The sequence below is a fragment of the Dipodomys spectabilis genome, unplaced genomic scaffold (assembly GCF_019054845.1).
Source record: "Dipodomys spectabilis isolate Male_0828 unplaced genomic scaffold, ASM1905484v1 ptg000173l, whole genome shotgun sequence".
NCBI classification, from domain to species: Eukaryota; Metazoa; Chordata; class Mammalia; order Rodentia; family Heteromyidae; genus Dipodomys; species Dipodomys spectabilis.
The window spans coordinates 10,980,608-11,007,306 of NW_024870850.1; the positions used below are offsets into that span (position 1 = coordinate 10,980,608).

The window sequence follows — 26,699 nt, forward strand, 5'->3', positions numbered from 1 at the left end:
CAAGAATGGAACCCAGGGGCTTGTACGATCTAGACAAGCTGTTTCCTACTGAGCTGCACTCAGCAAAGCTGAAAATAGTTACTGCCTGGTCCTTTGCAGAGAAAGTTGGCCAAAGCCTGCTGTAGGATCACAGAGAAATCCTGGGGTGCACTAGTTCGGAGGGGTGACCTTGGAGCCAGTACTCCAGCCCCCCTCTTGCTGGGTGACTTTGAAAGAGACCCTTAACTTGTGCAAGCTTTGGTGAAGAGAATAGAGGGGCCCGAGGGGGGGATGGGGGGAGGTCAAGGCCTGGCCCGTGGCTGGCCCTGGGTGCTTGTGATGTGGGGGTGTGGGTAGTTGAGCAGCTGCTACCTTTGGAGGCGCCTGGTTTTCATGCCGTTGTCCCCAGCCGGGATGGCAGGCGGGCAGGCAGGCAGTGGGCCTCCTCTTAGCCTTAGTGTCGCCATGCTGCTCAGTCCCTGTCATTCCCTGGCTGGACCCTCATAGCCTCTGGCCCTTTGTGGACTCTCCTCGTCCTGTCTCCTGCACCCCACTTTCCTCATCATGCCTTCATTAGTTCCTGGTGGCTCTCACAGGGCCTTGGAAGCAGAGCGGGGGGGGGGGGGGGGGTGCCTTTAACCCGGCCCTTCAGCCCAAGCCTGGCGTCAGGCTGCAGAGGGGCACCCAGGGCAACCAGCTGGGTTGCCAGGCTGCCCGGCTTGTAAACAGGCCTCTGCTGTCTGTGGCCAGATCACTTTTTATCTCCTGGCCTAGGAGGGGTGTGGACACGGGCACCATTGGCCGGGGGGGGGGGGGGGGGGGGGGGAGGGGAGGAAATCTGGCCCTGCCTCCATGTGTACCCCAACCCCCCAAAGCTCTTGGGGCAGGTACCCAAGGGCTGGTGGGTGTCTGTAGGCACCTACCCTCAAGCAGATCATCTCAAGTGTGAAATTCTGGGGCTCGTAGCCCATTCACGGTGTTGTGCAACCATGACCTTTCTCTAGCTCCAAAACCTTGTCATCAGGCTGGACGGAAACCCCACACCCCCGAGCCCCGCCCCTCGTGCCGCCTCCCGCTGCCCCTGGCCGCCAGCTCGGCTCAGCCCCTGTGCCATGCCGCCTTCTCCTCCCAGCCGGCCCGAGAAGGAAACTCATTCACCGCGTGACCTTTTTGTGTCTGCCTTTCTCTGCTCTAGATGTTTCTGACTTTCGTCTAGGTTGCCACAGGTGTCCTGATGCTTCCTGTCAGTAGTTAAAAGCACAGGCCTCCAGAGTGTGTCCTTGTTTTTTCTTTCTTTCTTACTCTGGTGCTGGTGGCTCCCGCCTGTCATCCTAGCTACTCAGGAGGCTGAGACCGGAGGATCCAGGTTTGAAGCCCTTTGGTGTGTGAGATTTCCATCTCCAAATTAGCCAGGAAAATGCCGGTTGGAATTGTAGCTCAGCACCAGCCCTGAGCTGTAAAGCCAAGGGAGATTATGATGCTCTGAGTTCAAGCCCCAGTATTGGCACAGAAATGATGAGGGGGGGCTTTTCTTGGCCATCTTGCCCATGTTTTTTGTTGTTTCTGTTGCTGGCTATGGGACTTGAATGCAGGGTCTGGGCGCTGTCCCTGAGCCTCTTTGTGCTCAAGGGATATTCTGCCATTTTGAGCTATGGCACCACTTATGGTTTTCGGATGGTTCTTTAGAGATAAGAGTCTCATAGACATTTCTGCCCAGGCTGGCTTTGAACCATGATCCTCAGATCTCAGCCCTCCTGAGTAGCTGGGACGACAGGCGTGAGCCACCAGTGCCCAGCTTCTTGCTACTTTGGAAGTGGTCCTTCTCGTCCTGTGATTTTGACCAAGTGCAGTGTATGCTTTTGTCTTTCATTGCCGCTGCTTTTGATCTCACAGCTGGGAATCCATTGCTTAATTCAAAGGCTCAAAAGCTTTAGCCCCCTGTTTTGACTACTGAGAGTTGATAGCTTTGGCTCTGGTGTTTAGTTCTTTTTGTTTTTTTTGTCGGTTGTGGGGCTTGAACTCTGGGCCTGGGCGCTGTCCCTCAGCTCTTCAGCTCAAGGCGAGTGCTCTACCACTTGAGCTACAGCGCCACTTCCGGTTTTCTGGTGGCTTATTGAAGATAGGAGTCTCAACGGTCTACTCCTGCCCGGGCTGGCTTTGAACCGCGATCCTCAGATCTCAGCCTCCTGAGTAGCTAGGATTACAGGCGTGAGCCACCAGCGCCCGGCTTTGGTGTTTAGTTCTTTAACCATGTTTAGCCCTGGTTTGCTATGGTGTGAAGCAGCGCGCTACTTTTTTCATTTTCCAGGTATAGCTATCTAGGTCTCTAATTGTCCTTTGTTGAGGAGACTTGTTCTTTCTCTATGCAGTGTTCTTGGCATCCTTGTCAAATCAATTGACCCTAAATAGGAAGGTTTATTTCTGGACTCTTGATTCTATCCCACAGATCTGTTTGTTCTTTTGCCAGAACTACAGTTTCATTCCTTTGCAGTACATTTTCCGATTGGGAAGCGTGACTCCTCCAACTCTGTTCTATTTCCTGATCATTTTGGCGATGGAGAGGGATTGGAAACTTAAGTTGCTTTTGTGATCATTTCACTGGCTTACATGAGTTGGGATATTTCTATACAAGCATATAATGTGATCTACCTTCTTAGAACAATTTAATGAGATTTTTCTTGTTGTATTTGAAAACTCCCCCCCCCCCTCCCCCCGCTAGTCCTGGGGCTTGTACTCAGGGCCTGGGCACTGTCCCTAGTTCTACCATTTGAGCCACAGCACCAGTTTTCTGTATATGTGGTACTGAGGAATCAAACACAGGGCTTCATGTATGCTAGGTGGCGAGCACTCTACCACTAAACCCACATTCCCAGACCATTATTCTATTTATAAACTTTTGGGTGCCAGTTATGGGACTTGAACTTGGAGCCCTAGATTCTGTCCCTGAGCTTTTGTGCTCAAGACTGGTGCTCTACTACTGGAGCCACAGCTCCATTTCCAGCTTCTGTGTGGTTAACTGGAGAGAAGAATCTCTAGGCCTTTCCTGCCTGGGCTGGCTTTAGACTTGATCCTCAGATCTCAGCCTCCTGTAGTTCAGATTGCAGCACCTGGCCTGGCTTTTATTTATTTATTTATATTTATTTATTTTGGTCAGTTGTGGGGCTTGAACTCTGGACCTAGGCGCTGTCCCTGAGCTCTTCAGATCAAGGCTAGCACTCTACCACTTGAGCCACAGTGCTACTTCCGGTTTTCTACTGGTTTATTGGAGATAAGAGTCTCACGGAGCTGGGCGCCCAGCTCCGATGGCTCATGCCTGTAATCCTAGCTACTCAGAAGGCTGAGATCTGAGGATCAAAGCCAGCCTGGGCAGGAAAGTCCGTGAAACACTTATCTTCAATAAACCACCAGAAAACCAGAAGTGGCGCTATAGCTCAAGTGGTAGAGTGCTAGCCTTGAGCTGAAGAGCTGAGGGACAGCGCCCAGGCCCAGAGTTCAAGCCCCACGACCAACAAAAAAAAAAAACAAAAGAGAGTCTCGTGGACTTTCTTGCCCGGGCTGGCTTTGAACCATGATCCTCAGATCTCAGTCTCCTGAGTAAATAGGATGACAGGCATGAGCCACCAGTGCCTGGCTCCTGGCCTGTCTTTTAAAGATCTTTTCTTTTTTTTTTTTTTTTTTTGTCAGTCGTGGGGCTTGAACTCTGGGCCTGGGCGCTGTCCCTCAGCTCTTCAGCTCAAGGCGAGCGCTCTAAGACCACTTGAGCTACAGTGCCACTTCTGGTTTTCTGGTGGTTTATTGGAGATAAGAGTCTCACGGTCTCTCCTGCCTGGGCTGGTTTTGAACCGCGATCCTCAGATCTCAGCCTCCTGAGTAGCTAGGATTACAGGCGTGAGCCACCAGTGCCCGGCTTTAAAGATCTTTTCTATCAGGCCACAGGCCAAGTGTGCTCGCTGCTTCTAGGACTGTGCTGTGTCCTGCTATTTGTTGTCTCTTGAGCTCTTCTGAAAGTACCAGGATCAAGATGTCTCATGCCTGTAATCCTAGCCATTCAGGAGACCGAGAATCAGAGGATCATAGTTTGAGGCCAGCTGAGGCAGAAATGTCCTTGAGACTCTGATCTTGAAAAGAACCAGCAAAAAGCCAGGCTGAAGGCTCTGCTCAAGTGGTAGAGCACTAGCCCAGCTAGCTCAAGACCCTGAATTCAAACCTGGATAGTGATACCAGCAGTAAACAATAATAATGACAACAGTAATAATAACACTAGCAGTAGTGGTATAGTACGCAGAGACTCGAGCTGTCTCCCTGTGGTGTGGCAGGGCCAGACTGTTGGGAGTTCATCCTTTGGCTACAGTTGCAGTGACCGGAAATGGAGATGGGGGTGGGGAGGACGGTGGTGCTTCCTGGGTGCTGGAGCCTGAGAGGAGGTTCACCTTGTTTAGAACTTCCCTCATTCAGCATCACCCAGCAGCCCCGTCCTCCTCCTCCCTTACTGGCCCCGAGGGACCCAGGGTGGGCCTGGGGGATCCCCTGGAGAATCGGGGGTACGGCGGGGTAAAGTGGGTTCAGCCAGCCACCGGGATGCTGCCGCTGACGCCCTCGGGTGCTCTGTCCCACAGATGAAGATGTGTGTGTGTTCAAGTGCTCAGTGTCCCGCGAGACGGAGTGCAGCCGCGTGGGCCGCCAGTCCTTCATCGTCACCCTGGGCTGCAACAGCGTCCTCATCCAGTTTGCCACGCCCAGTGGTAGGTACCTCGCCGAGTGGGGGCGCCATCGACGGGTCCAGACCAGCCTGGGCTCTGTCATGAGGCGTCTGTTTCCCGAAGAACAGCAACAACAACATGTCTTTCAAAGGGTTGGCGGGGCGCCGGTGGCTCGCGCCTGTCACCCTAGCTACTCAGGAGGCTGAGATCTGAGGATCGCGGTGCAAAGCCAGCCCGGGCAGGGAAGTCTGTGAGACTCTGATCTCCAATGAACCACCAGAAAATGGCAAGTGGCACTGTGGCTCAAGTGGTAGAGCGCTTACATTGAGCAAAAATGCTCAGGGACAGCGCCCAGTCCCTGAGTTCAAGTCCCCTAACCAGCAAAAACAAAACCAGTTAAGGAGGATTTGAGGTCCAGAACTGACAGGTGTATTGGGAATAAGGATCATCAGAGATTGGTGGCTAGCACCGTGTGGTGGAGCACACCTGTAATCCCAGCACTCTAGGAGGCAGAGACCAGCCTAGCTATCAAATAGAACCAAGTTACAAACAGCCCCCCCACCCCACCCCATTGGCCTCATTAAAAACACATTACCAGGGCTGGGAAGGTGGCTTAGTGGTAGAGCGCTTGCCTTGCATGCATGAGGCCCTGGGTTCGATTCCTCAGCACCACATAAGCAGAAAAAGCCGGAAGTGGCGCTGTGGCTCAAGTGGTAGAACGCTCGCCTTGAGCTGAAGAGCTGAGGGACAGCGCCCAGGCCCAGAGTTCAGGCCCCACAACCGGACCCCCCCCCCAAAAAAAAATTACCAATCACTCTGTGCCCTCCCTCCCAGCCTGTTAAGGTGTGGGTGGGAAAGATCACCAGAGTGACCTGTTGCTTTATCTGGAGCCACAGCCCAGCCCACCCCTCTCTGGGTTTATTTGTTGTATTGTTTTTTTGGTTCGTCATGGGGCTTGACCTCTGGGCCTGGGCGCTGTCCCTCAGCTCTTCAGCTAAAGGCAAGCGCTCTACCACTTGAGCTACAGCGCCACTTCCGGTTTGCTGGTGTCTGATAGGAGTCTGTTTGATAGGAGTCTGTCTTTCCTGCCCGGGCTGGCTTTGAATCTCGATCCTCTGATCTCAGCCTCCTGAGTAGCTAGGATTACAGGCGTGAGCCACCAGCGCCTGGCTTTGTTATTTTTTATGATCTTATATTTTAATAATGTTCTTTCAGTGTTTTTTTTGTTTGTTTTTGAGACAGGGTCTAAGCTGGCCTTGAACTTCCACATTCTACCTCAGCTTCTGGAGTGCTGAGATTACAGGCTTGTGGTACCACACCAGGCTTCAACCTGTATCTAAAAAACTTTTTTTTTTTTTTTTTGGGGTCCCGTCGTGGGGCCTGAACTCTGGGCTTGGGCACTGTCCCTCAGCTCTTCAGCTCAAGGCTAGCGCTCTACCACTTGAGCCACAGCGCCACTTCTGGCTTTTTGCTTATGTGGTGCTGAGAATCGAACCCAGGGCCTCAGGCATGCAAGGCAAGCGCTCTACCACTGAGCCAACTTCCCAGCCCCTAAAAAACTTTTTTGTTGTTGTTGTTGTTGTCGGTAGTGGGGCCTGAACTCTGGGCCTGGGCGCTGTCCCTCAGCTCTTCAGCTCAAGGCTAGCACTCTACCACTTGAGCCACAGCACCACTTCTGGTTTTCTGGTGGTTCACTGGAGGTAAGAGTCTCATGGACTGTTCTTGCCTGGGCTGGCTTTGAACTGTGATCCTCAGAACTCAGTCTCATGAGTAGCTAGGATTACAGGTGTGAGCCACTGGTACCCAGCTCAAAAACTTCTTCCAAGTGATGCTTTTAGCCAGGCATGGTGGTATATGCCTGTAATCCCAGTTACTCAGAAAGTGAAAGTAGATGGGCTGGGAAGGTGGCTCAGTGGTACAGTACTTGCCTTGCAGGCATGAGGCCCTGGGTTCGATTCCTCAGCACCACATAAGCAGAAAAAGCTGGAAGTGGCGCTGTGGCTCAACTGGTAGAGCACTCGCCCTGAGCTGAAGAGCTGAGGGACAGTGCCCAGGCCCAGAGTTCAGACCCCACGACCGACAAAAAAAAAAAAAAAAGACAAAGAACGTGAAAGTGGAACAATTTTGACTGGAGGCTGGCCTTGGCAAAAGCACGAGACCCTATTTGAAAATAAAGAATGGGTTCGAGGCGTGGCTTAGGTGATAGAGCTTCAGCCATAGAACGAGAGAGAGCAAGTTTGAGCCCCACCAGATTAAAAACACAAAAGGCAAAGAGAGACCCTGGTCTGCCAAACCAAGCTCAAACAAACCCTTGTGCTGCCGGAGAGAGAAAGAGAATTCTTTGTGTCCGTCACTTCATTTTAGGGGTCCACATAACATGGCCTCCTGAGCAGGCAGGCGTACTTCTCTGGGTACCTGAGCTGTACCCGCCCTGTGAAATGTTGGGGTGTCTTCCCTGTGTGCAGGCCCCACCGTTGGCATCTGGGTTAGTTGGTGAGAGTTAACACTCAGATCCCAAGCCCAAGCTCTTGGTAGCTCTGCCACGCTGGTTTTTTGGGGTGCCCAGGCCTGCCCCCACCGGATGGCACCGTTCCACGCAAGCGCACATTTTGTCTGCCACCTTCCTCAAATCTGAGCAGTTCCGGGAGACAAGAAGTCACTCGGTCACTGGGGTTCCAGTTAGACAGAAGGCCCCGTCCCCTCCAGATGCCCTCCCACCCCACAGTGCCAGGCGCCTGGGTGGTGACCGCCCCCCCCCCCCCCCTTGCAGACTTCTGCTCCTTCTATAACATTCTGAAGACGTGCCGTGGGCACACGCTGGAGCGCTCAGTGTTCAGCGAGCGGACTGAAGAGTCCTCGGCTGTCCAGTACTTCCAGGTAGGTGGGGTGCCCACCCTGGGCCCCCACGCCCGGTGCCTGCCCTGGCTGCTCTGTCCCATACTTAGCTGCATAGCCTCGGGCAGGTGCCCTCCGCCTGCCAGGCCTCAGTTTGCTCATCTGTGAAGCGTGGAGAGGGTTGCTGGAAGGATCTGAGTGCGGGGGAAGCTCAGGTCCCCAGGCCACAGCCGTAGCCATGTCCTGAACCCGCACTGTGTGTGCCAGGCCCGGCCTGAGCGCTCTTACATGCCCCGGAAGCGCTCGGCCCCTCCCAACAACGCGAGGAGGTAAGTGCTGTTATTGTCCCCATTTTACAGATGAGAAAACTGAGGCTCAGAGAGGTTAAGTGACTTGGTCCAAGTCACACAGCTCTTATGCAACAGAGCCAAGATGGGAAGCCCAGGTCTGCCTGATGCCAAAGCCTGTGGCCCTGCCCAGGTGCCTCGCTGCCTCCCGATCGCCTGTTGTTTTACAGAGAGACACCGCACCTCACCTGCCTGCCTGGCGCTCTGAGCTCTGGGGTTCTGTTCCATCTTGTTCCTCTTCTTCTTTGGGGCCCCGTGATGGGGCAGGTGGCCCCAGACGCCATCACCCCACCGATGGCCGATCTTGCCATCCTGCGGGTGGCCTCCTCGTCCAGGCAGCGTCTCCCTGTGTCCTTCGGCGCCGTGACGGTGGCAGCGTGCCCTCGGCCGCCTTCGGGGGCCCCCAGCTCCTCCTCCGCGAGCAGCCATCAGATGCCAGCGGGCTCCGGGCCTCCTGAGGGAGGTTGTACCCGAGCCAGCCCCGCCGCGTGCCCTGTGCCATCGCTGTGTCTCTGTTCCAGTTCTATGGCTACCTGTCCCAGCAGCAGAACATGATGCAGGACTACGTGCGGACCGGCACCTACCAGCGCGCCATCTTGCAGAACCACACGGATTTCAAAGACAAGGTGAGGTGCAGGCCCTGCGCTCGCGACGCCCCGCCCACTGGGCCCCACGGCGCCCCGCCCCCGCGACGCCCCGCCCCCGGCCTCGCGACGCCCCGCCCACTGGGCCCCACGGTGCCCCGCCCATGGCCTCGCGACGCCCCGCCCACTGGGCCCCACGGCGCCCCGCCCATGGCCTCGCGACACCCCGCCCACTGGGCCCCACGGCGCCCCGCCCCCGCGACGCCCCACCCCCGCGACGCCCCGCCCACTGGGCCCCACGGCGCCCTGCCCATGGCCTCGCCCCGCCCCGCCCACTGGGCCCCACGGTGCCCCGCCCATGGCCTCGCGACGCCCCGCCCACTGGGCCCCAGGGCGCCAAGCCAGCATGCCTGACCCGAGGGGGCTGCCAGCGCTGGAGACCCAGGCCAAGCCCTGCGCTCCTGTGGACCAGCCATTGCTCAGGATCTGTGTCCACCTCCCCACACTTTCCCTCTCCTTCCTCCTTCCTTTCTTCTCCTTACTCTTTTGTTCTGGGCAGTACTAGAGTTCCACTCTAAGGACTTGTTATTAGTGAAGCGCTCTGCAACAGCTGTGCGCTTTCCTTCTCTCTCCCTTGGCTTTCCTGCTCACAGTGGGTGCTCTACCACTTGAACCATGCCTCCAGCCAGGCTTTATGCCTGTCCATTTAGAGATGGAGGCTCTGACACTCTTCTTCCTGGGCCCACCTCAAACTCTAGTCATCCCCCCACCCGGTCTTTCAGCTCCCTGCGTGGCTAGGACTACACGCGTGAACTTGAAGTGCCTGGCTGCTCTGGTTATTTTTGAGATAGGGACTTGATTTTTGTTCAGTCTCAGCCTTCTTTGTAGCTGGGGTAAGAGGTGCACCTCCTTGTACCCAACTATTGGTAGAAATGGGGGAGAGTTCGTGGATATTTATTCCTGAGTTTTTTTTGTTCATGGCTAGTGCTCTACCACTTGAGCCACAGTTCACTTTCAGCAATTTTGGTGGTTCACTGGAGGTAAGGGTCTCATGGACTTTCCTGTCTGGGCTGACTACTCAGTCTCCTGAGTAGCTAGGATTATAGGCATGAGCCACTGGCACTTGGCTTACAGTTTTTCAACAAAACTGAGCATGTTTTCCTCCTCAGCTCTATAAGCTGTGATTGTGACAAATATTGTTGTACATACAGTACACCCTTTGGGTTCACAGGCCTGTGGTTCCCAGGACTCTGCCCTCCCACTTTTTTAAAAATTTCATTTATTTTTAATTTGTTGTTTATGTGGTACCAAGGAATCAAACCCCAGGGCCTCATGTATGCTGAGTAAGCACTACCACTAAGCCACATCCCCAGCCTGAAACCACCCTGGAGGACAACCACGAATGTTCTGGTGTTGATCAGTATTGAACTCTGGATGCTGGATTCAGCTCGTCCATAACACCCCCCACTTCTGCTAGATACTCGCCCTTGCCACACATGTAAAGTTGTCACTTAAATTAAGTGCATTAGCTGAGGGCCAGTGACTCACACCTGTTATCATAGCTCAGGAGTTTGAGATCTGGGGATCACGGTTCACAGCCACACTGGGCAAGAAAGTCTGTGAGAGGCTGGGAAGGTGGCTCAGTCTTGCATGCATGAGGCCCTGGGTTCCATTCCTCAGCACCACATAAGCAGAAAAAAGTTGGAAGTGGCGCTGTGGCTCAAGTGGTAGAGCGCTCGCCTTGAGCTGAAGAGCTGAGGGACAGCACTAGGCCCAGAGTTCAGGTCCCATGACTGACCAAAAAAATAAAAGAAAGTCTGTGAGACTCAGTTCTCCAAGTCATCACCAAATGGAAAGCTGGAAGTGGCACTATTAGTACAAATGGTAGAGTGTGAGATTTGAGTACAAAAGCTTAGATACAGCGGCCAGGCCCTGAGTTCAAGCACCAGGACTTGCATAAAATTAAGAAGAAAAAAAAAGCACTTTAACTTTTACCTTGTTCTTGGGGTGTCCTTGGCTCTTTTGGAGACTTATTTTCACATAGTTAAGAGTAGGGAAACATAATCACGAGACTGCTTCCATACTTCAGTGAATTAGTTACGTAAGCTTTATGCAGGAATTAAAACAATTTTTGTTTTGTGTATGTATGTACTAGGGCTTGAATTTAGGGCCTCATCTGTCACTCACCTTTTTTTTTTTTTTTCTTTTTGTCAGTTGTGGGTCTTGAACTCTGGGCCTGGGCGCTGTCTCTCAGCTCTTCAGCTCAAGGCAAGTGCTCTACCACTTGAGCCACAGCGCCACTTCCAGTTTTATGGTGGTTTATTGGAAATAAGAGTCTCCCTAGCCGGGCGCCGGTGGCTCACGAATGTAATCCTAGCTACTCAGGAGGCTGAGATCTGAGGATTGCGGTTCAAAGCAAGCCCGGGCAGGAAAGACTGTGAGACTCTATCTCCAAAAACCATTAGAAAACTGGAAGTGGTGCTGTAGCTCAAGTGGTAGAGCGCTCGCCTTGAGCTGAAGAGCTGAGTGACAGCGCCCAGGCCCAGATTTCAAGACCCATGACTGACGGAAAAAAAAAAAAATAGAGTCTCCCCAACTTTCCTGCCTGGGCTGGCTTTGAATCATAATCCTCAGATCTCAGCCTCCTGAGTTTCTAGGATTACAGGCGTGAGCCATCGGCACACAGCTTGAATTTTTCTTTTAATTTGGTGGAGTTGAATTCATGGCCTTCCATAAGCCATGCAGGTATTTTGCTATCTTAACTGTTTCCAGCCCTTTTTGCATTCATTATTTTTTGAATCAGGTGTGGCTTTTTGTCTGCTTGGCTTGGACCCTAGCTTCCAATGTCTCCTAAGTAGCTGCTTATGATAGGCACTTATTAATGGGTTCACTTTTCTTTTTTTTTTTTCCGGTTGAGATAGGAACTCATTAACTCTTTGCCCAGGTTTGCCTTGAACTTAGATCCTCATGATCTCTGCCTCCTGGATTTCTAAGATTATAATTGTGAACAACAGGGCTTGCTTGGATTTGTGTTCGTGTGTGTATGCTTGTATGCGTGCATGCATGCGCTGGTACTAGAGCTTGAACTTAGGGTCCTGCCCGCACCCTTAGCTTTTTCACACAAGGATGCGCCTCTGTCACTTGAGCCACAGCTCCATTTCTGGCTTTTTGGTGGTTTATTGGTGATGAGTCTCACAGACTTTATGGCCCGGGCTGGCTTCAAACCATGACCCTCAGAACTGAGCCTCTTGAGCAGCTAGGATTACAGGTGTGAGCCACCAGCCCCTGACATCTTTTTGGCTGTTTATGGGCTATGTTATGACTCTAATGTGGAGAGACGGTGTGGGGAAGCCAGCGAGGCCTGCCTCTGCAGATTCTCCTCCTGTTCTGGGGAGCCCCGCCCCTCCGGGGAGCCCTGCCCCTCCAGAACAGAGGGTGGCAGGGCACCCCTCCTCCCCCTGGAATTTCTTGGTAGCTTAAGGTTCCTCTGGCCCACCTTGGAGAGGAGGAATTCTCTTTCATGTGGCTTGGGGGATGGTGGGGGCCCTGGAACCATGGAGAAAAACCACAATCTACAGCTCAAATATCACAAGCGATCCAGGGTGCCCAGCCCCCCACCCCAGTCGCCGCATGTGAGGCCTCGGGCTGGAGATGGAAGCAGGGCCTTGTACATGCAATTGGAGGCTTTCCCTGTGATATGTGCACACGTGCACACAGTGTGCCTCCTCTCCTCCCCATTCTCTAACAGTATTAAATGGGTTTCATTATGCTGTGTGTGTGTGCACGTGTGTGCATGTGCGTGCATGCATCCCTTATCTATTTTGAGCCACAGCTCTACTTCTCCACAGTGTGGTGTCCCGCCCCTCCCCCCGCCCCCCCCCCCCCCACTGGAGATAAGAGCCTCACAGACCTCCTTGCCCAGCCTGGCTTCAAACCTTGATCCTCAGATATCACCCCCTCCCCAGTATCTAGGATGACAGGCGTGAGCCGTCAGCACGGGGCTTTTGGTGGCGACTGAGCATTCTGACACGTGCTGGCTGGCTGTCATGAGGTGGTGCACCGTGGCATTCTGCACAGGTGCTGGGTGTCGTGATCAGGTGAGAGTCACGCGCATCGTTCTAGCACACATGTGTCATTTCCTCAGATTGTTCTAGATGTTGGCTGTGGCTCTGGGATTCTCTCCTTTTTCGCTGCCCAAGCTGGAGCCAGGAAAATCTATGCAGTGGAGGCCAGTACCATGGCCCAACATGCTGAGGTCAGTGTCGCCCCGGGTCCCATCCCCCACCTCCTCCTTTTGTCCTTCATCTGTGACCTCTACGTGAGCAGGTCCCTGTCCTCTGTTTCTAAGGCCAGTGGCCATGGAGTGGTTCCCAGTCTTTGTCCTGTAGAGACTCCATCCCTTGTTGTGTGGCAGGCCCTGGTGTGCTGTGCTGCGTCTTGGACCTATGTGCCCCTTGTTCTATGGGCAACTGTGTGGGGGACAGGCTCCCCCACACCGGAGTCCTGGGCCAGCTTTGGCCCCCATGGGCAAAGTTGACGTCCCAGTCTCTACCCCTAGCGGGCTCCTGCCACCCCAGGGGCCCTCAAAGTCTCTCCATCCACCCCCCACACTGATATTAGGGTGTCTATGGCCGAGGCACCCTGTGATCCCGCAGCCCACCCCGTCCACAGGTGCTGGTGAAGAGCAACAACCTGACAGACCGCATCGTGGTCATTCCCGGCAAGGTGGAGGAGGTGTCACTGCCCGAGCAGGTGGACGTGATCATCTCGGAGCCCATGGGCTACATGCTCTTCAATGAGCGCATGCTCGAGAGCTACCTCCATGCCAAGAAGTACCTGAAGCCCAGTGGTGAGTGCCCAGGCCCCGCCCCACCCCGGCCTTGGCGCCACCCCGGCCTTGCAGAGAAGGAATGCTGGGAGGAACACATGGGAGGCAAATGTGGTCTCTGCTGCTTTGCCTGGTGCTGCTGCATGTCAGACAAGGCCCTGCCACTCTTTGCCCGGGAAGGGCGACCACGTGGCCGCCGTGCTGGTGGGGGGGCAGCTGGACCCCAGCCAGCCTGAGTGCCCTGCATCCTCTGCTTCCTCTGCTCGAGGAGGACTCTGCTGCTCCCATCCTGCCCCTCGGCTGGTGGTGGACCACGGGACCTGGGGTCTCTGCTGAGGGCAGCCGCTGCCCCAGAAATCAGGGGCCACTGTGTGTACAATGTGGAGATGAAAGCCAGGACTTGGTCCGTTTGATGGACTGATTTTACTCATTAAAATGTATGTGTAGGGGACTGGGAAGGTGGCTCAGTGGTAGAGTGCTTGCCTCGCATACATGAGCCCTGGGTTCGATTCCTCAGCACCACATAAGCAGAAAAAATAAAAAAAAAAAAAGCTGGAAGTGGCGCTGTGGCTCAAGTGGTAGAGTGCTAGCCTTGAGCTGAAGAGCTGAGGGACAGCGCCCAGGCCCCATGACCGGATCCCCCCCCCCAAAAAAAAATGTATGTGTAGCTGGGTACCAGTGGTTCACGCCTGTCATCCCAGCTACTCAAGAGGCTGAGGTCTGAGGATGGAGGTTCAAAGCCAGCCTAGGTAGGAAAGTCTGAGAGATTCATCTCCAATGAGCCATCAGAACACCGGAAGTGGCGCTGTGGCTCAAGTGGTAGAGTGCTTGCTTTGAGCTGAAGAGCTGAGGGACAGCGCCCAGGCCCAGAGTTCAAGCTTATGACAGATCCCTTCCAGAAAAGGAGAGGGAGGGCTGGGAAGGTGGCTCAGTGGTAGAGCGCTTGCCTTGCATGCTCGAGGCCCTGGGTTCGATTCCTCAACACCACATAAGAAAAAAGCCGGAAGTGGCGCTGTGGCTCAAGTGGTAGAGTGCTAGCCTTGGGCTGAAGAGCTGAGGGACAGCGCCCAGGCCCAGAGTTCAGGCCCCATGACCGGACCCCCCCCCCAAAAAAAAAGAAAAGAAAAGGAGAGGGAGACTATGTGTGTATGGGGGTCCTGGGGCTTGAACTCAGGGCCTGGGCAATATCCTTGAGCTTTTTTCCTCAAGGCTGGTGCTCTGTCACTTGAGCCACAGCTCCCTATCTGGCTTTGTTTTGGGTGGTCCATGGGAGTTAAAGAATCTCATGGATTTTCCTGCCCAGGCCTGGCCTGGAACTTCGATCTTCAGATCTCAACCTCTCCTTAGTAGCTAGGATGACAGGTGTGAGCCATCACTCCCTAACTCCATTATGTTTTTGGAATGGCTACATTGACCCAGGACTCAAAAACCCAAAGAGTTGTGCTGGGAAGGTGGCTCAGTGGTAGAGTGCTTGCCTTGCATGCATGAGGCCCTGGGCTCCATTCCTGACGTGCCCCCTGCTCCCAGGAAACATGTTCCCCACCATCGGCGACGTCCACCTGGCACCCTTCACCGATGAACAGCTCTACATGGAGCAGTTCACCAAGGCCAACTTCTGGTGAGTGCGCCTTGGTGGGCTGGACAAGGGCCAGCTGGGGGAGGAAGCGGGGTTACTCACCCTGCCACCCTTTGCTGCTGGTGACCTTGCGGGCCTGGGGGTGGGGCTCCCCGCAGGTACCAGCCATCTTTCCACGGAGTCGATCTGTCGGCCCTTCGAGGTGCTGCTGTGGATGAGTATTTCCGGCAGCCTGTGGTGGTGAGTATCCACTCCCTCTCCCTCCCTGTGGACACCACCACGCGTGCCACTGTTGGTGGGTGAAGTGACCCTTGGGAGCTGATTTGATTTCACTCACTGAGTGAATTTTCTTTTCTTTTTTCTTTCTTTCTTTTTTTTTGTCTGTCACGGGGCTTGAACTCTGGGCCTGGGCGCTGTCCTCAGCTCTTCAGCTCAAGGTGAGCACTCCACCACTTGAGCCACAGCACCACTTCTGGTTTTTCTGAGTGGTTTATTGGAGATGAGTCTCATGGCCTTTCCTGCTCAGGCTGGCTTTGAACCTTGATCCCCAGATCTCAGCCTCCTGAGTAGCTAGGGTTATAGGCATAAGCCACTCGTCCCCGGCTGGCTGCTAATTCTTAATTTCACTTATAATTTTTTTTTTTTTTTGGGTCCAGTCATGGGGCCTGAACTCTGGGCCTGGGTGCTATCCCTCAGCTCTTCAGCTCAAGTCTAGCACTCTACCACTTGAGCCACAGCGCCACTTCCAGCTGTTTTTTTTTTTTTTTTTTTTTGCTTATGTGGTTCTGAGGAATGGAACCCAGGGCCTCATGCATGCAGGGCAAGCGCTCTACCACTGAGCCACCTTCCCAAGCCCAGACCTAAGAGTCTTATGGACTTTCTTGCCCAGTCTGGCCTGGAACTGGGATCCTCAGATCTCAGCCTCCTTAGTAGCTAGGATTACAGGCGTGAGCAACCAGAATACAACTTCAACTTTTTTTTTTCCTTTTTTTTTTTTTTATGTTTTTTGTTTGTTGGAAATGGAACCAAGGGTCTTTTTAAGATTGTTGAGTACAGTAACTCATGTGTAATCATAGATACTCATGAAGAGGCTGAGATCTTACTAGTCACATGTAGCCAGTTCAGGCAGAAAAAGCCACAACTTTACATCTCCAGAATAACCATACTCAAGGAGTAGATTCCTGCTGGCCAAGAAAGCCAGAGTTTATGTGTGAGGTCCTGAGTTAAAAATCTCAGTTGTGGCTGGGAAGGTGGCTCAGTGGTAGAGCGCTTGCCTTGTATGCCAGAGGCCCTAGGTTCAATTCCTCAGCACCACATGAGCAAAAAGAAAAAAGCCGAAAGTGACGCTGTGGCTCAAGTGGTACTGCTCTCACTTTGAGCTGAAGAGCTGAGGGGCAGTGCCCAGGCCCACAGTTCAGACCCCACGACTGGACACCCCCAAAAAAACAAAAACAAAAACCTGAGCACAAAACTTCAGGGACATCACCCTGGCTCTAAAAGGCCTATGACTGACTCCCCCCCCCCCCCCCCCAAACAACAACAACAACGAACAACAAAATAAACCACAACCCTACAAAGAATATTTGAAGATTTGGCAACAGTCTTTACCCATGTTTGGCTGGCAATTTCCCAATTTCCCTGTAGCACAGGGTTGCACACCCATTTTGGTCTCAGGTTCCTAAAGAGCTTTTGTTTATATGTGTTCTTCTTGATAGCCGCTTTAAAGAAAAACGAAACCCAGGAAGCCCTGGCATAGTGTCTCCAGCCTGTTCTAGCCACTTGGGAGGCAGAGATTGGTGGATCACACTTCAAGGCCAGCCTGGGCAGGAGAGTTCATGAGATTCCATCTCTACCCCGTGACCAGTCGCACACACTCTTTGTCCCCTGTAACTCAAGGAAGTACAAGTAGGAAGGTTACAGCCCTGGCCAACCTGGGCGTAAAGTGAGGGCCTACCTGAAACGCAGCCAGTGCACAAAGCGGCTAGAAACAGTTCAAGTGGTAGAGTATTTGCTTAACAAGTGTGAAGCCCTGGGTTCAGGTCCCCAGTACCAGGGGGAAAAAAAGACACTAAAGAATCTTTAAAAAGCCAGGTATGGCAGTGTATACCTCTAATCCCATTTATTTGGGATAAGGAAAAGGGATCACTGTCCTAGGCCAGTTCAAAGCTATTGTGAGACCCTAGCTCAAAAACAAACTAGGGGCCAGGCGCTGCTGACTCATGCCTGTAATGCTAGCTACTAAGGAGGCTGAGATCTGAGGATTGTGGTTCAAAGCCAGCTTAGGTACAATAAACTATTCAGAAAAAGCTGGAAGTGGCACTAGGGTTCAAGTGGTAGAGAACTAGCCTTAAGCACAAGAGGCTCTGGGACAGCACCTATGCCCTGAGTTCAAGACCCAGGACTGGCAAAAACAAACTACTAAGCAAGTGGGCTTGGGGGCAAGTCTCAAGTGGTTAGGGCTTAGCCAACATATGTGAGTGTCTGAGTTCAGTCACTAGTATCAAATAAATAAGTAAATATAGGAGGCTGAAAACAGGAGGATTGCAGAAGGATTTCTGTCTGGGCAGAAATATTCACAAGACTTTTCAATCCATAACTCTGCATGACCCCAAACTAGTGATCTCAAATTCATGGGAGGCTGAGGTTTGAGGACTCCAAACTGAGGTGTTGATGGCTCACATCTGTCATCCTAGCTACTCTGGGGGCCAGGTTTTGAGGATCAAGGTTGTCCTACTTGGGCAAGTCCGAGTAGTCTTAGTTAACCAGCGAAAAGCTGAAATGGAGCTGTGGCTCAAGTGGTAGAGAGCCAACCTTGAGGTGAAAAGGTGAGCCAGGGGCTCAAGGCCCTGACTTCAAGTCCCAACACTGGCATACACCACAAACAACCAAATTTAAGTGAAAATAACTGTATTTTCAGTGTGTAGATCTCTTTCATGTTTGTGTTAGTAAAAGATAGCTGGATTACTCTTTTGCTTTGCCTCAGCCAAAGGCGCAAAGTTTTGGCCTTCCAGCTTTGGTTTAGCCCTTAGTATTCTGGAGAGTTCTGGAAGTTCTCAGGGAGCCTTGTCTAAGCTTTCCCCAGGTCCTACCATGCTGAACTTTTTCTCTCAGGAGCGGCTTCCTGCGTGGGTTCTCAACCTCGGCCCCGGCCCTCCACACCACACAACGTCTCCACCAAACTTCCCTTTACTTTTTTGGCTTGTATACTCCTAGCTTCTTTGTTAACCCTGAGCCCTTCTTCCCCTCCATATTCCCCATATTTCAGGGAGGCTGCCGAACCAAGACGACTCGTTCTGTTCCCTCTCTGAGGAAAAAAATGCAGGACAGCAAAGGGCCCCCCTCCATGTATTCTGCTTCTCAGTAGGACTTGGCCTCCAAAGCCCTGGCTGCGCTCAGCACTTGATTACTTTTCCTTTGCATTCTGTGCAGCTCGTCTACTTCCTGGCAGGAGCTTCAGTCTCAGCAGAAAATCTCTCTGCACCCCTGTCTCAGCTTGCTGTTGTTGCTAAGTTGCTTACTGATTTCTCTTGAAAATCCTGCATTCCTCCCCCCCCCCATAAAGAGCCTCTTCATTCTTAGGCACACACAGTGGTTTATAGAAGAGCTCTCTCACTTTAGATGGTTTCCAGCATCATTAGTGGAGTAATTAGGCATGGGTATGCACCTATAGGTTAAACACCCAGAACTCAAGGGGCTGGGAAGGTGGCTCTGGTAGAGCGCTTGCCTTGCATGCCTGAGGCCCTGGGTTCGATTCCTCAGCACCACATAAGCAAAAAAAAAAAAAAAGCCGGAAGTGGTGCTGTGGCTCAAGTGGTAGAGCGCTAGCCTTGAGCTGAAGACCTGAGGGACAGTGCCCAGGCCCAGAGTTCAGGCCCCATGACTGGACCCCCCCCAAAAAATAATAATAACACCCAGAACTCGAGCTAAATCCCTAGTCCTGCTTTAATCTGCTCTCCTTAACTTTTCCCTGGTTGGTCTAGAACCACGATCCTCCTATTTACGCCTCCCTAGTACCTGGGATGATGGGCGCAGGCCACCATGTCTAACTTGTACTGGCCACGTCCCACTGAGCACTTGTCATTTTGAGAGTTGACCCTTGGTTGCTGTCCCTGCCTTGAATCAGCAAGACCTCCCTTCGCAAGTGTGAGAAAGGCAATCTGGTTGAGTCATTTAGGCAGATGGTGCAGCCGAGGCCATGACCAGGCTAAGAAGAATCAGGCCTCTCCTCTTTCTGGCCCCAGTGACAAAAGCCAGATCATACCTCTGTCTCTCCCAGGATACCTTTGACATCCGGATCCTGATGGCCAAATCTGTCAAGTATACAGTGAACTTCTTAGAAGCCAAAGAAGGAGATTTGCACAGGTACAGCAGGCCCTGCCCCTGGATGGGTACCAGCAGGCTCCGCCCCCTCCTCCCAGGTACCAGCAGGCCCCGCCCCGTACCCCTGGGCTTGGTTCTGCTGAAGGTCAGGGCCAGCGCTGACCCATGGCTATACTGCTGTTCCAGGGCAGGGTGGGGTAGGGGGCCCCTGGCCTCTCCTCTCCCAGCATCCTGTTTGGCCTCCCTGGCAAACCTCTGCCTTTGCCTTGCAGGATAGAAATCCCATTCAAGTTCCACATGCTGCACTCAGGGCTGGTCCACGGCCTGGCCTTCTGGTTTGACGTTGCTTTCATCGGCTCCATGTGAGTGCGCAGAGCAGACCGTGTTGTCCTTGCCCCTCGGGGCTCCCTGCAGCTGTGACACCCCAAACCCAGCTGTGGGGGCTGGGACATTGGGGTGCCATTCCTCAGCTTCCTGAGTCCCATGCAATAGCCAGTGTTTTCAGGCAAAAGATCCATTGTGTGTGTGGGGATCCTTACCCCATTCTGAATACCCCTCTTTCCTGGCCCTGTCGTCTGGTCACACGGGCGCCCCGGGACCCCGTGGGTACATGTGTGAGCCCCTGTGTGTGCCTGGGCCTGCCTAGGGGCAGGAATCTGGGGCGAGCTCAAGGCAAGCAGGATGGTGGCAAGCATGTGCCTGTTTGTACCTGACAGAATGACCGTGTGGCTGTCCACGGCCCCCACGGAGCCCCTGACCCACTGGTACCAGGTCCGGTGTCTCTTCCAGTCACCGCTGTTCGCCAAGGCCGGGGACACGCTCTCAGGGACATGTCTGCTTATTGCCAACAAAAGGTGCGCCCTGCCGCGGGGGTGGGGTGGGGTGGGGGTCCATTCCGCCCACACCACCTCACACCACCTCCTGCCCCCACAGACAGAGCTACGACATCAGTATTGTGGCCCAGGTGGACCAGACGGGCTCCAAGTCCAGTAACCTTCTGGATCTGAAGAACCCCTTCTTCAGGTAGGAGGGGCCCTGCCCTGGGCTGCGGCGCCCCAGCCGCTCGGCCCCGCCCTTCCTCCTCGCCCCGCCCATTATCCATGCCCCGCCCCTCCCAGCTGGCCCCGCCCTTCCTCCTCGCCCCGCCCATTACCAATGCCCCACCCCTCCAGCTGGCCCCGCCCATTATCCATGCCCCGCCCCATCCCCCCAGCCCTGCCCCGCGCCCTTGCCCACCCGTGCCCACCCGTGCCCGCACAGGTACACGGGCACCACGCCGTCGCCCCCCGCCCGGCTCTCACTACACGTCCCCCTCGGAGAGCATGTGGAACACAGGCAGCACCTACAACCTCAGCAGTGGGATGGCCGTGGCCGGTGAGTCCCCGCCCCGCCCCCGCGCCCCGCCCCTCGCGGAAGCCCCGCCCCTCGCGGAAGCTCCGCCCCTGACCGCCCCGCCCCCGCGCAGGCATGCCGGCCGCCTACGACCTGAGCAGTGTTATCGCCGGCGGCTCCGGCGTGGGCCACAACAACCTGATTCCTTTAGGTGAGTGGGGGCCGGGCGGGGGCCGGGCGCGCGCTGTCTGCCTCGCTCTGTCGCGGGAGGGCGGGCGGGCGGGGGTGACGCCGATCCCCTCTCCCCCTCCCTCTCTGCCGCCCCCTCGTCCCCGCTCCCCTGTCGCCGTGCAGCCAACACGGGGATCGTGAATCACACGCACTCCCGGATGGGCTCCATAATGAGCACGGGCATCGTCCAAGGTAACGGGCTGGCGGGGCCGGCGGCGGCGGCGGCGGGCGGGGGGCTGCCGCCTGGCCTGCGCGCGCGCTCGCTGCGGGGGGCCGGGCCGGCGCGGGGGGCGCAGCGCCCCTCAGTGCCCGCGGCCTGCCCCACAGGCTCCTCGGGCGCCCAGGGCGGCGGCGGCGGCGCCAGCGCCCACTACGCCATCAACAGCCAGTTCACCATGGGCGGCCCGGCCATCTCCATGGCGTCGCCCATGTCCATCCCGACCAACACCATGCACTACGGGAGCTAGGCGCGCCGCGCGCTGGCCGCACCAGGAAACCAAATGACGCCCGGGCGACGCCGGCCACGCCCTCCGTGCCATGGGGACTCGGACTCTTTTTCTACACACCGTCGCCGCCCTCCCCCGCCCCGAGCGCGCGTGGCTGCCACGTTTTACACCAGATCACGGCAGGGGGAGGGGACCCCCCTCCTGCCCGCCCTCCGGCCTGACCTGGCTCTGCCCTGATGTACCCGGGGCACCAGGCCAGCCCCTCCTCCCCCCAGCTCCGCTCTGCCTGGGGAGGGGGGGCCCGGAGGAGGGGATCGGCTGCCCACCCCACCCTCTCCCCTCTTCCGGCCCGGCTCCACTCCCGTCCCCCCTGTCCCCCATCTCCCGTGGGAAGGCGGCCTCAGCCCGGCGGGCCCTCTCCTCCAACTACCAGGCCACCGTGGTCACCATGGGTGTGACATGCTGCTTTTTTTAGTTTTATTTTTTTACGAAAAGAACCAGTGTCAATCCACAGACCCTCGGAGAGCCCGGCCGGCCCGGCGCAGTCAGCAGCCCCTGTCCCCGGCTCCGTGGGGAGGGGTGGCCCAGTGCAGACGGGACCCCTCCCCACCAAAGGGTTCACCTCACAGTTGAATGTACAACCCACCCCCTGCTATCTGAAGACCCTCCGTCCTCGGCCCGCCCCTGCCTCCTCTGCCGACCCCTCCACCGACAGCGGGAACGGCGGCCCGGAGGGGAGGTCGCCGCCGGCCCTGGGCTGATGGGACCTCAAGGATGTGTCATGGAAGGCGTGTCACCCCCCATAGGCCTCTCTGTTCCCTCCACAATCACACGCTCCAGTCCCTACCACCATGATGGCATTTAGGTCCCCCCCTTTCCGGGAAGAGACCTTTGCAGGGACCTCCCCCCCCACCTCCCCCGCCCCCCACAAAAGAAAGAAAAGCAAAATAAACGAGGAAACATGTTTCAGCACAGGCAGTATTCTTCTTCTGCCCTCGCTCCCAGCACCCCACCTCTCAGAAGCTGGCCAGCCATCTGGGGCCACCCTCCAGGCTTCGTGGGGTCCCGTCAGGGAACGCAGGAGGCCACGACCAGGCCAGGGGGGGAAAGGGGGGGGCCCGGGCCTGCCCTCTGCAAAGGCTGCGTGGCTGCCCAGGCCTCCCCGCGAGTGCCCTGCCCGGCCGCTCGCCCTGCCTTTATAAAAATTCTCTGGATCATCTTTGCATAGAAAATAAAAGTGTTTGCTTTGTAAGAAAAGTCTGGAGAGTAGCAGAGTGGTCTCAAGGGATGGAGGGAGTCCCGGGCCTTGTCGGGAGCAGGACCGGCGTCATCTCCATAGGTTCGGCCTGAAGGAATTCTCGGAGCACCCCCAGAGCAAGGAGGGCGCCTCATCTTGAACGTTCACACCTTCACCGTGGCGGGGGACAGGATGTTTGGTGACAGGGATGTGGCCGGCGCCGGCGGTGTCAGGTGTTCAGCGGGCAGCGGCTGGAAGAAGTAGAACTGCACAGAGACCCTCCAGTCAGTGCGCAGCCAGAAGGCCTGCCCGGCCTGGCTGCACCACCATCCCCGGCCTGTACCTTACAGCCCGTGGCCAGGAGGGCGTGGAGGAGCACCACCGTGGACAGCAGCGCCACAGCCACCAGGCGAGTGTCCTCTCGGACTACAGGCCAGAGGGTGAACACCAGCCCAGAGGCGGACAGCGCCAGGGCCAGCGCCCCGAAGAACCACTGCAGCCACGGCACGGGGATGAGCCACAGGACCTGGGGAGACGCAGGCAGCTGAGCACTGGGTCAGGAGGGGGTGCCCTAGCACCCGCCACCCCAGCACCCGCCACCCCTCACCGCTGGCCCCACTCACCACAGTGGGGATGAAGACAAAGAGGGAGTAGCCATAGATGCTCACGGTCTCCAGGAATGTGTACGGCCCCACGCGCTCCCGGACGCCCTGGCGCCACCGCAGGAAGCCCCACAGTGCCAGGGGCACCAGCCACGCGTAGCAGTAGATGGCGATGCTGGCCACTGTCACTGGGGGGACAGAGCACCCATCAGCCCCGCCCCGGGGGCCTGTGAGCCAAGCCTGCCCGCCCGCCCTGCTCACCCTTGTGGAACTGGGGGCTGTAATGGATGGAGGGGTCTCTTCTCTGTGCCAGCACCAAGCTCAGGTTGCCTGTGACTGCCAAGACGAAGGCCAGGGTGGCGCAGATCCAGAAGGAGCCTGTGTGCGGCGCAGGGGCAGAGTCCTGGGGGCTAGCCTCGACCGGGCCAGGCCCCTCAGCCTCCTTCCTGGTGGTCCGGTCCAGGGCTGTGCTGGCTCATCTGTCTGCACGTTCCGGGGCCCCCATGTGCTTGCTTCTGATTCATACCAACGGCAAAACTCTACTGCTGGGGTGCAGTGGGCCCAAGCCCTGCTCACCTCTGTCGGGAGCTTTTCCAGCCTCCTTTTGTGCCGCCTCCTGCTGTCCACAGTGACCACCCACCCCTGTCTGTCAGTAAATCGTCTCTCTGCCTACACTTGGGCCTCTGGATTCACTTCCCATGGGGCGAGAGGGACCCCAGCAACCCCTTACGAAGATCCTCCGCCCCAGAAAAGACTACGCTGCCTGCAGCTCAGCCCGTTCCCATCCCAGAGCCTCAGCCCTCCACCTCTCCCTGGCCTCCAAGGCCTTGGCCAGACCCCCACATCAAGCTGGGCTTGAGTAGTTCAAAGAGCCAAACAAGTTCACCATATAAATCGGGCCGATTGCGCAGATGATGTCTCACAAAGTTGTGGCCGGGCCGGGGCATGAGTGATCCTCTGATCCGGTCCAGGACCTGGAGGGCACAGGAGGAGCCAGGCTGGAATCCCACCCGTAGCTCTTCCCTGAGTTTTCAGCCCAGGCTGGCTTTGAACCATGATCCTCAGATCTCAGCCTTCCTCCCCCCCCCCCCCCCCCCAGCTGATTCACATCACTCTTGGACTCAAACCCAAACTCGCAACACCTCAACAGAGCCCACAACTGGGCATGTGGTACACGCTGTCTTCCCAGCTACTCAGGAGAAACTTTTTTTTTTTGTTGGTCGTGGGGCTTGAACTCTGGGCCTGGGCGCTGTCCCTCAGCTCTTCAGCTCAAGGCGAGGGCTCTACCACTTGAGCTACAGCGCCACTTCCGGTTTTCTAGTGGTTTATTGGAGATAGGAGTCTCACGGTCTCTCCTGCACGGGCTGGCTTTGAACCGCGATCCTCAGATCTCAGCCTCCTGAGTAGCTAGGATTACAGGCGTGAGCCACCAGCGCCCGGCTCAGGAGAAACTTTTGAGCCTAGGCTTTCAAGATCAGCCTGGGCAACATATAGACCATGGCTCAAAAAAATACATATGCAAAACCCAGTACTGGTGGCTCACACCTGTAATCCTAGCTACTCAGGAGGCTGAGATCTGAGTATCCTGGTTCAAAGCCAGTCTGGGCACAAAAGTCCTTGAGACTAGCTCCAATAAGCCACCAGAAAACTGGAAGTGGTGCTGTGGTTCAAGTGGTAGAGCACTCTCCTTGAGCTGGAGAGCTCAGGGACAGTGCCCAGGTCCAGAGTTCAAGCCCCACCACTGACCCCCCTCCCCCCCAAAAAAATCACAGCTGGGAGCTGATGGCTCATGCCTATAATCCTAGCTACTGAGGAGGCTGAGGTGTAAGGATCATGATGGTTGGAAGCCCATGAGACTGTCCAATAAAACACCAGTAGGGGAGCAGAGGAGGGAGAAGGAAATGTGGGGCTGTGGTTCAAAAGTGGTAGAGTAAAAAAGTTCAGGGACAGGGCTGGGAAGGTGGCTCAGTGGTGGAGTGCTTGCCTTGCATGCCTGAGGCCCTGGGTTCGATTCCTCAGCACCACATAAGCAAAAAGAAAAAAGCTGGATGTGGCGCTGTGGCTCAAGCGGTAGAGCGCTAGCCTTGAGCTGAAGAGCCGAGGGACAGCGCCCAGGCCCAGAGTTCAGGCCCCACGACCGGACTCCCCCACCCCAAAAAAAGTTCAGGGACAAAGCCCAGGCCCTCACTTCAAACCCCATGACAGACCAAAAAAAAAAAAATATATATATATATTACATATACATATTTATATACTGTATATACACAAAACTATGCAATATGTAATAGTATATGCACATGGTATGTATAAACATGTGATGTAGTTGGTATGAGTACATCTACATGTGTAATATGTATATAATTTATATATAGAAAGATTGTGATTGGTCTCGTGACCTTGCTTCTACTTTCCTGGCTCTCACCTCACACTGACCAACCAGTGGCAGCTAGTCTCCTGGACTGTCCAGGCCTCCTCTTGCTTTGGTTTTCTGCATATGCTGTTCTGGAAGGTTGGGAAACTCCTTGCCTGCCACTCCCCACCCTCTCTTTACCTAACACCAGATGGTGCGTATCCTTGTGTCCCCCCCTAGCCCAGGTCACCACACCCTAAAAAGCACTTCCTTCTCTCAGCCTGGGTAGGAGGAGCTTGTTCTGTAGCTGCCACCAGTGCCGATCCCAGGCGTGGCAATGTCAATAGGAGCTGAATCCCAAGTGGGACTCCCTCGGGGCCTCTCCCAGCAGCATCCTGGGCCTCACCTGAGAGGTGTCCACATCAAAGAAGCTCTGATAATAACCAAAGGTCCAGAATCCCGGCGGGGGCTTCTCTTCCTGTAGGAGCTGCGCAACAAGGAACTTTTGAGATCCGGCCTCTAGAGCTTTAGCTCGGCCGAGGGAGGACGAGACACAGGGCATGGGAGGGCATGGGAGGGCATGGGGGAGCTAGATGGCTTACCGCTGTTTTGTCCCCCTCCTCCTCCAGCTCATCCTCGGCTCTGTAGCCACCACTGGAGCCCAAGGCCACGGTCACGTGACCCCCCTGTGGACTCAGCTGATCACTTCTGGTGGTGACTGCGTCAGGGGTCTCGGCCAGAAGATTAGTGGCTTCCTCGAATTCTACAGCGGCGAGGAAAATAGCACAGGTGTGTGCGGGTTTTTTTTTTTGGGGGGGTGGAGGTGGGGCCGAGACAACTCTGCTTTCTATGGTCATCTGGTTTTGGGGCGTGGGAAAGGGGGCCTCTGTTCCCTTCTGTGGTGGATGTGCAGTTGAGGGGTGCTCCTGGGATGGGCCCACGCGCTGTGACTGACAGGAGGCTTTGGGGGTGAGGTGCGTCTCGCTCCCGGGTTGTTTCCGGTCTGGGGTCAGGGTTTGCGGCCTCTGGGGGTTCCCGGCACACTCGACCTGGAGGCCGCGGGATCGGTTCGGGCCGGGGCGGCGGGGGGGCCCCAGGCACCTCGGGGCCGCACTCACCGTGGAAGGCCAGATCAGCAGCCGCTGCCATGGTCGTTCAGAGGCGTCACCGCATCCCGCTCTCAGCACAGGGCGCGGGCCACGCGCGCGGGGGGCCGAAGGCGCGGGTGCGCCCAGCTTCCGCACCTGGGCTACCTGAGCTGGCGTGGCCGGGGCTCCGTGCGCTTGCGCGGCCCGCCCACCCGTCCAGAGCCCCGCCCTCCGGCGCTTGCCG

At 55.7% G+C, this 26,699-nt stretch overlaps 2 protein-coding genes across 2 annotated transcripts in view; one reads left to right on the top strand and one right to left on the bottom strand.

Annotated features, from left to right (window-relative positions):
- The window catches only part of Carm1 (coactivator associated arginine methyltransferase 1), a 38,645-nt gene extending 17,362 nt beyond the window's left edge, over window positions 1–21,283 (top strand). Inside the window, 16 exon segments of the mRNA XM_042693580.1 lie at window positions 4,596–4,721; window positions 7,450–7,556; window positions 8,383–8,487; window positions 12,590–12,700; window positions 13,117–13,294; window positions 14,801–14,891; window positions 15,008–15,089; window positions 19,126–19,211; window positions 19,442–19,531; window positions 19,886–20,023; window positions 20,103–20,192; window positions 20,430–20,451; window positions 20,453–20,543; window positions 20,635–20,712; window positions 20,856–20,924; window positions 21,060–21,283. Of these exon segments, the coding sequence (XP_042549514.1) occupies window positions 4,596–4,721; window positions 7,450–7,556; window positions 8,383–8,487; window positions 12,590–12,700; window positions 13,117–13,294; window positions 14,801–14,891; window positions 15,008–15,089; window positions 19,126–19,211; window positions 19,442–19,531; window positions 19,886–20,023; window positions 20,103–20,192; window positions 20,430–20,451; window positions 20,453–20,543; window positions 20,635–20,712; window positions 20,856–20,924; window positions 21,060–21,199 (1,604 nt within the window). The 3' untranslated portion in view covers window positions 21,200–21,283.
- An 859-nt stretch (window positions 21,284–22,142) lies between these two features.
- Yipf2 (Yip1 domain family member 2) lies at window positions 22,143–26,695 on the bottom strand. The gene is made up of 8 exons (XM_042693581.1): window positions 26,486–26,695; window positions 25,970–26,130; window positions 25,774–25,854; window positions 23,904–23,991; window positions 23,279–23,395; window positions 23,039–23,205; window positions 22,759–22,941; window positions 22,143–22,681 (listed from the first exon to the last, which is right to left on the bottom strand). The coding sequence occupies exons 1-8, from the start codon at window positions 26,514–26,516 to the stop codon at window positions 22,580–22,582; spliced, it is 930 nt and encodes a 309-aa protein (XP_042549515.1). The 5' UTR covers window positions 26,517–26,695; the 3' UTR covers window positions 22,143–22,579.
- Window positions 26,696–26,699: the final 4 nt, after the last annotated feature.

Excerpts from the sequence above, each read along its gene's own strand:
- Yipf2 (XM_042693581.1), bottom strand. The coding sequence starts at position 26,516 with ATGGCAGCGGCTGCTGATCTGGCCTTCCACG. Across the intron at positions 26,131-26,485 it reads TGCTGATCTGGCCTTCCACG|AATTCGAGGAAGCCACTAAT; the intron begins GTGAGTGCGGCC and ends TCGCCGCTGTAG. Across the intron at positions 23,206-23,278 it reads CAGCCCCCAGTTCCACAAGG|TGACAGTGGCCAGCATCGCC; the intron begins GTGAGCAGGGCG and ends CTGTCCCCCCAG.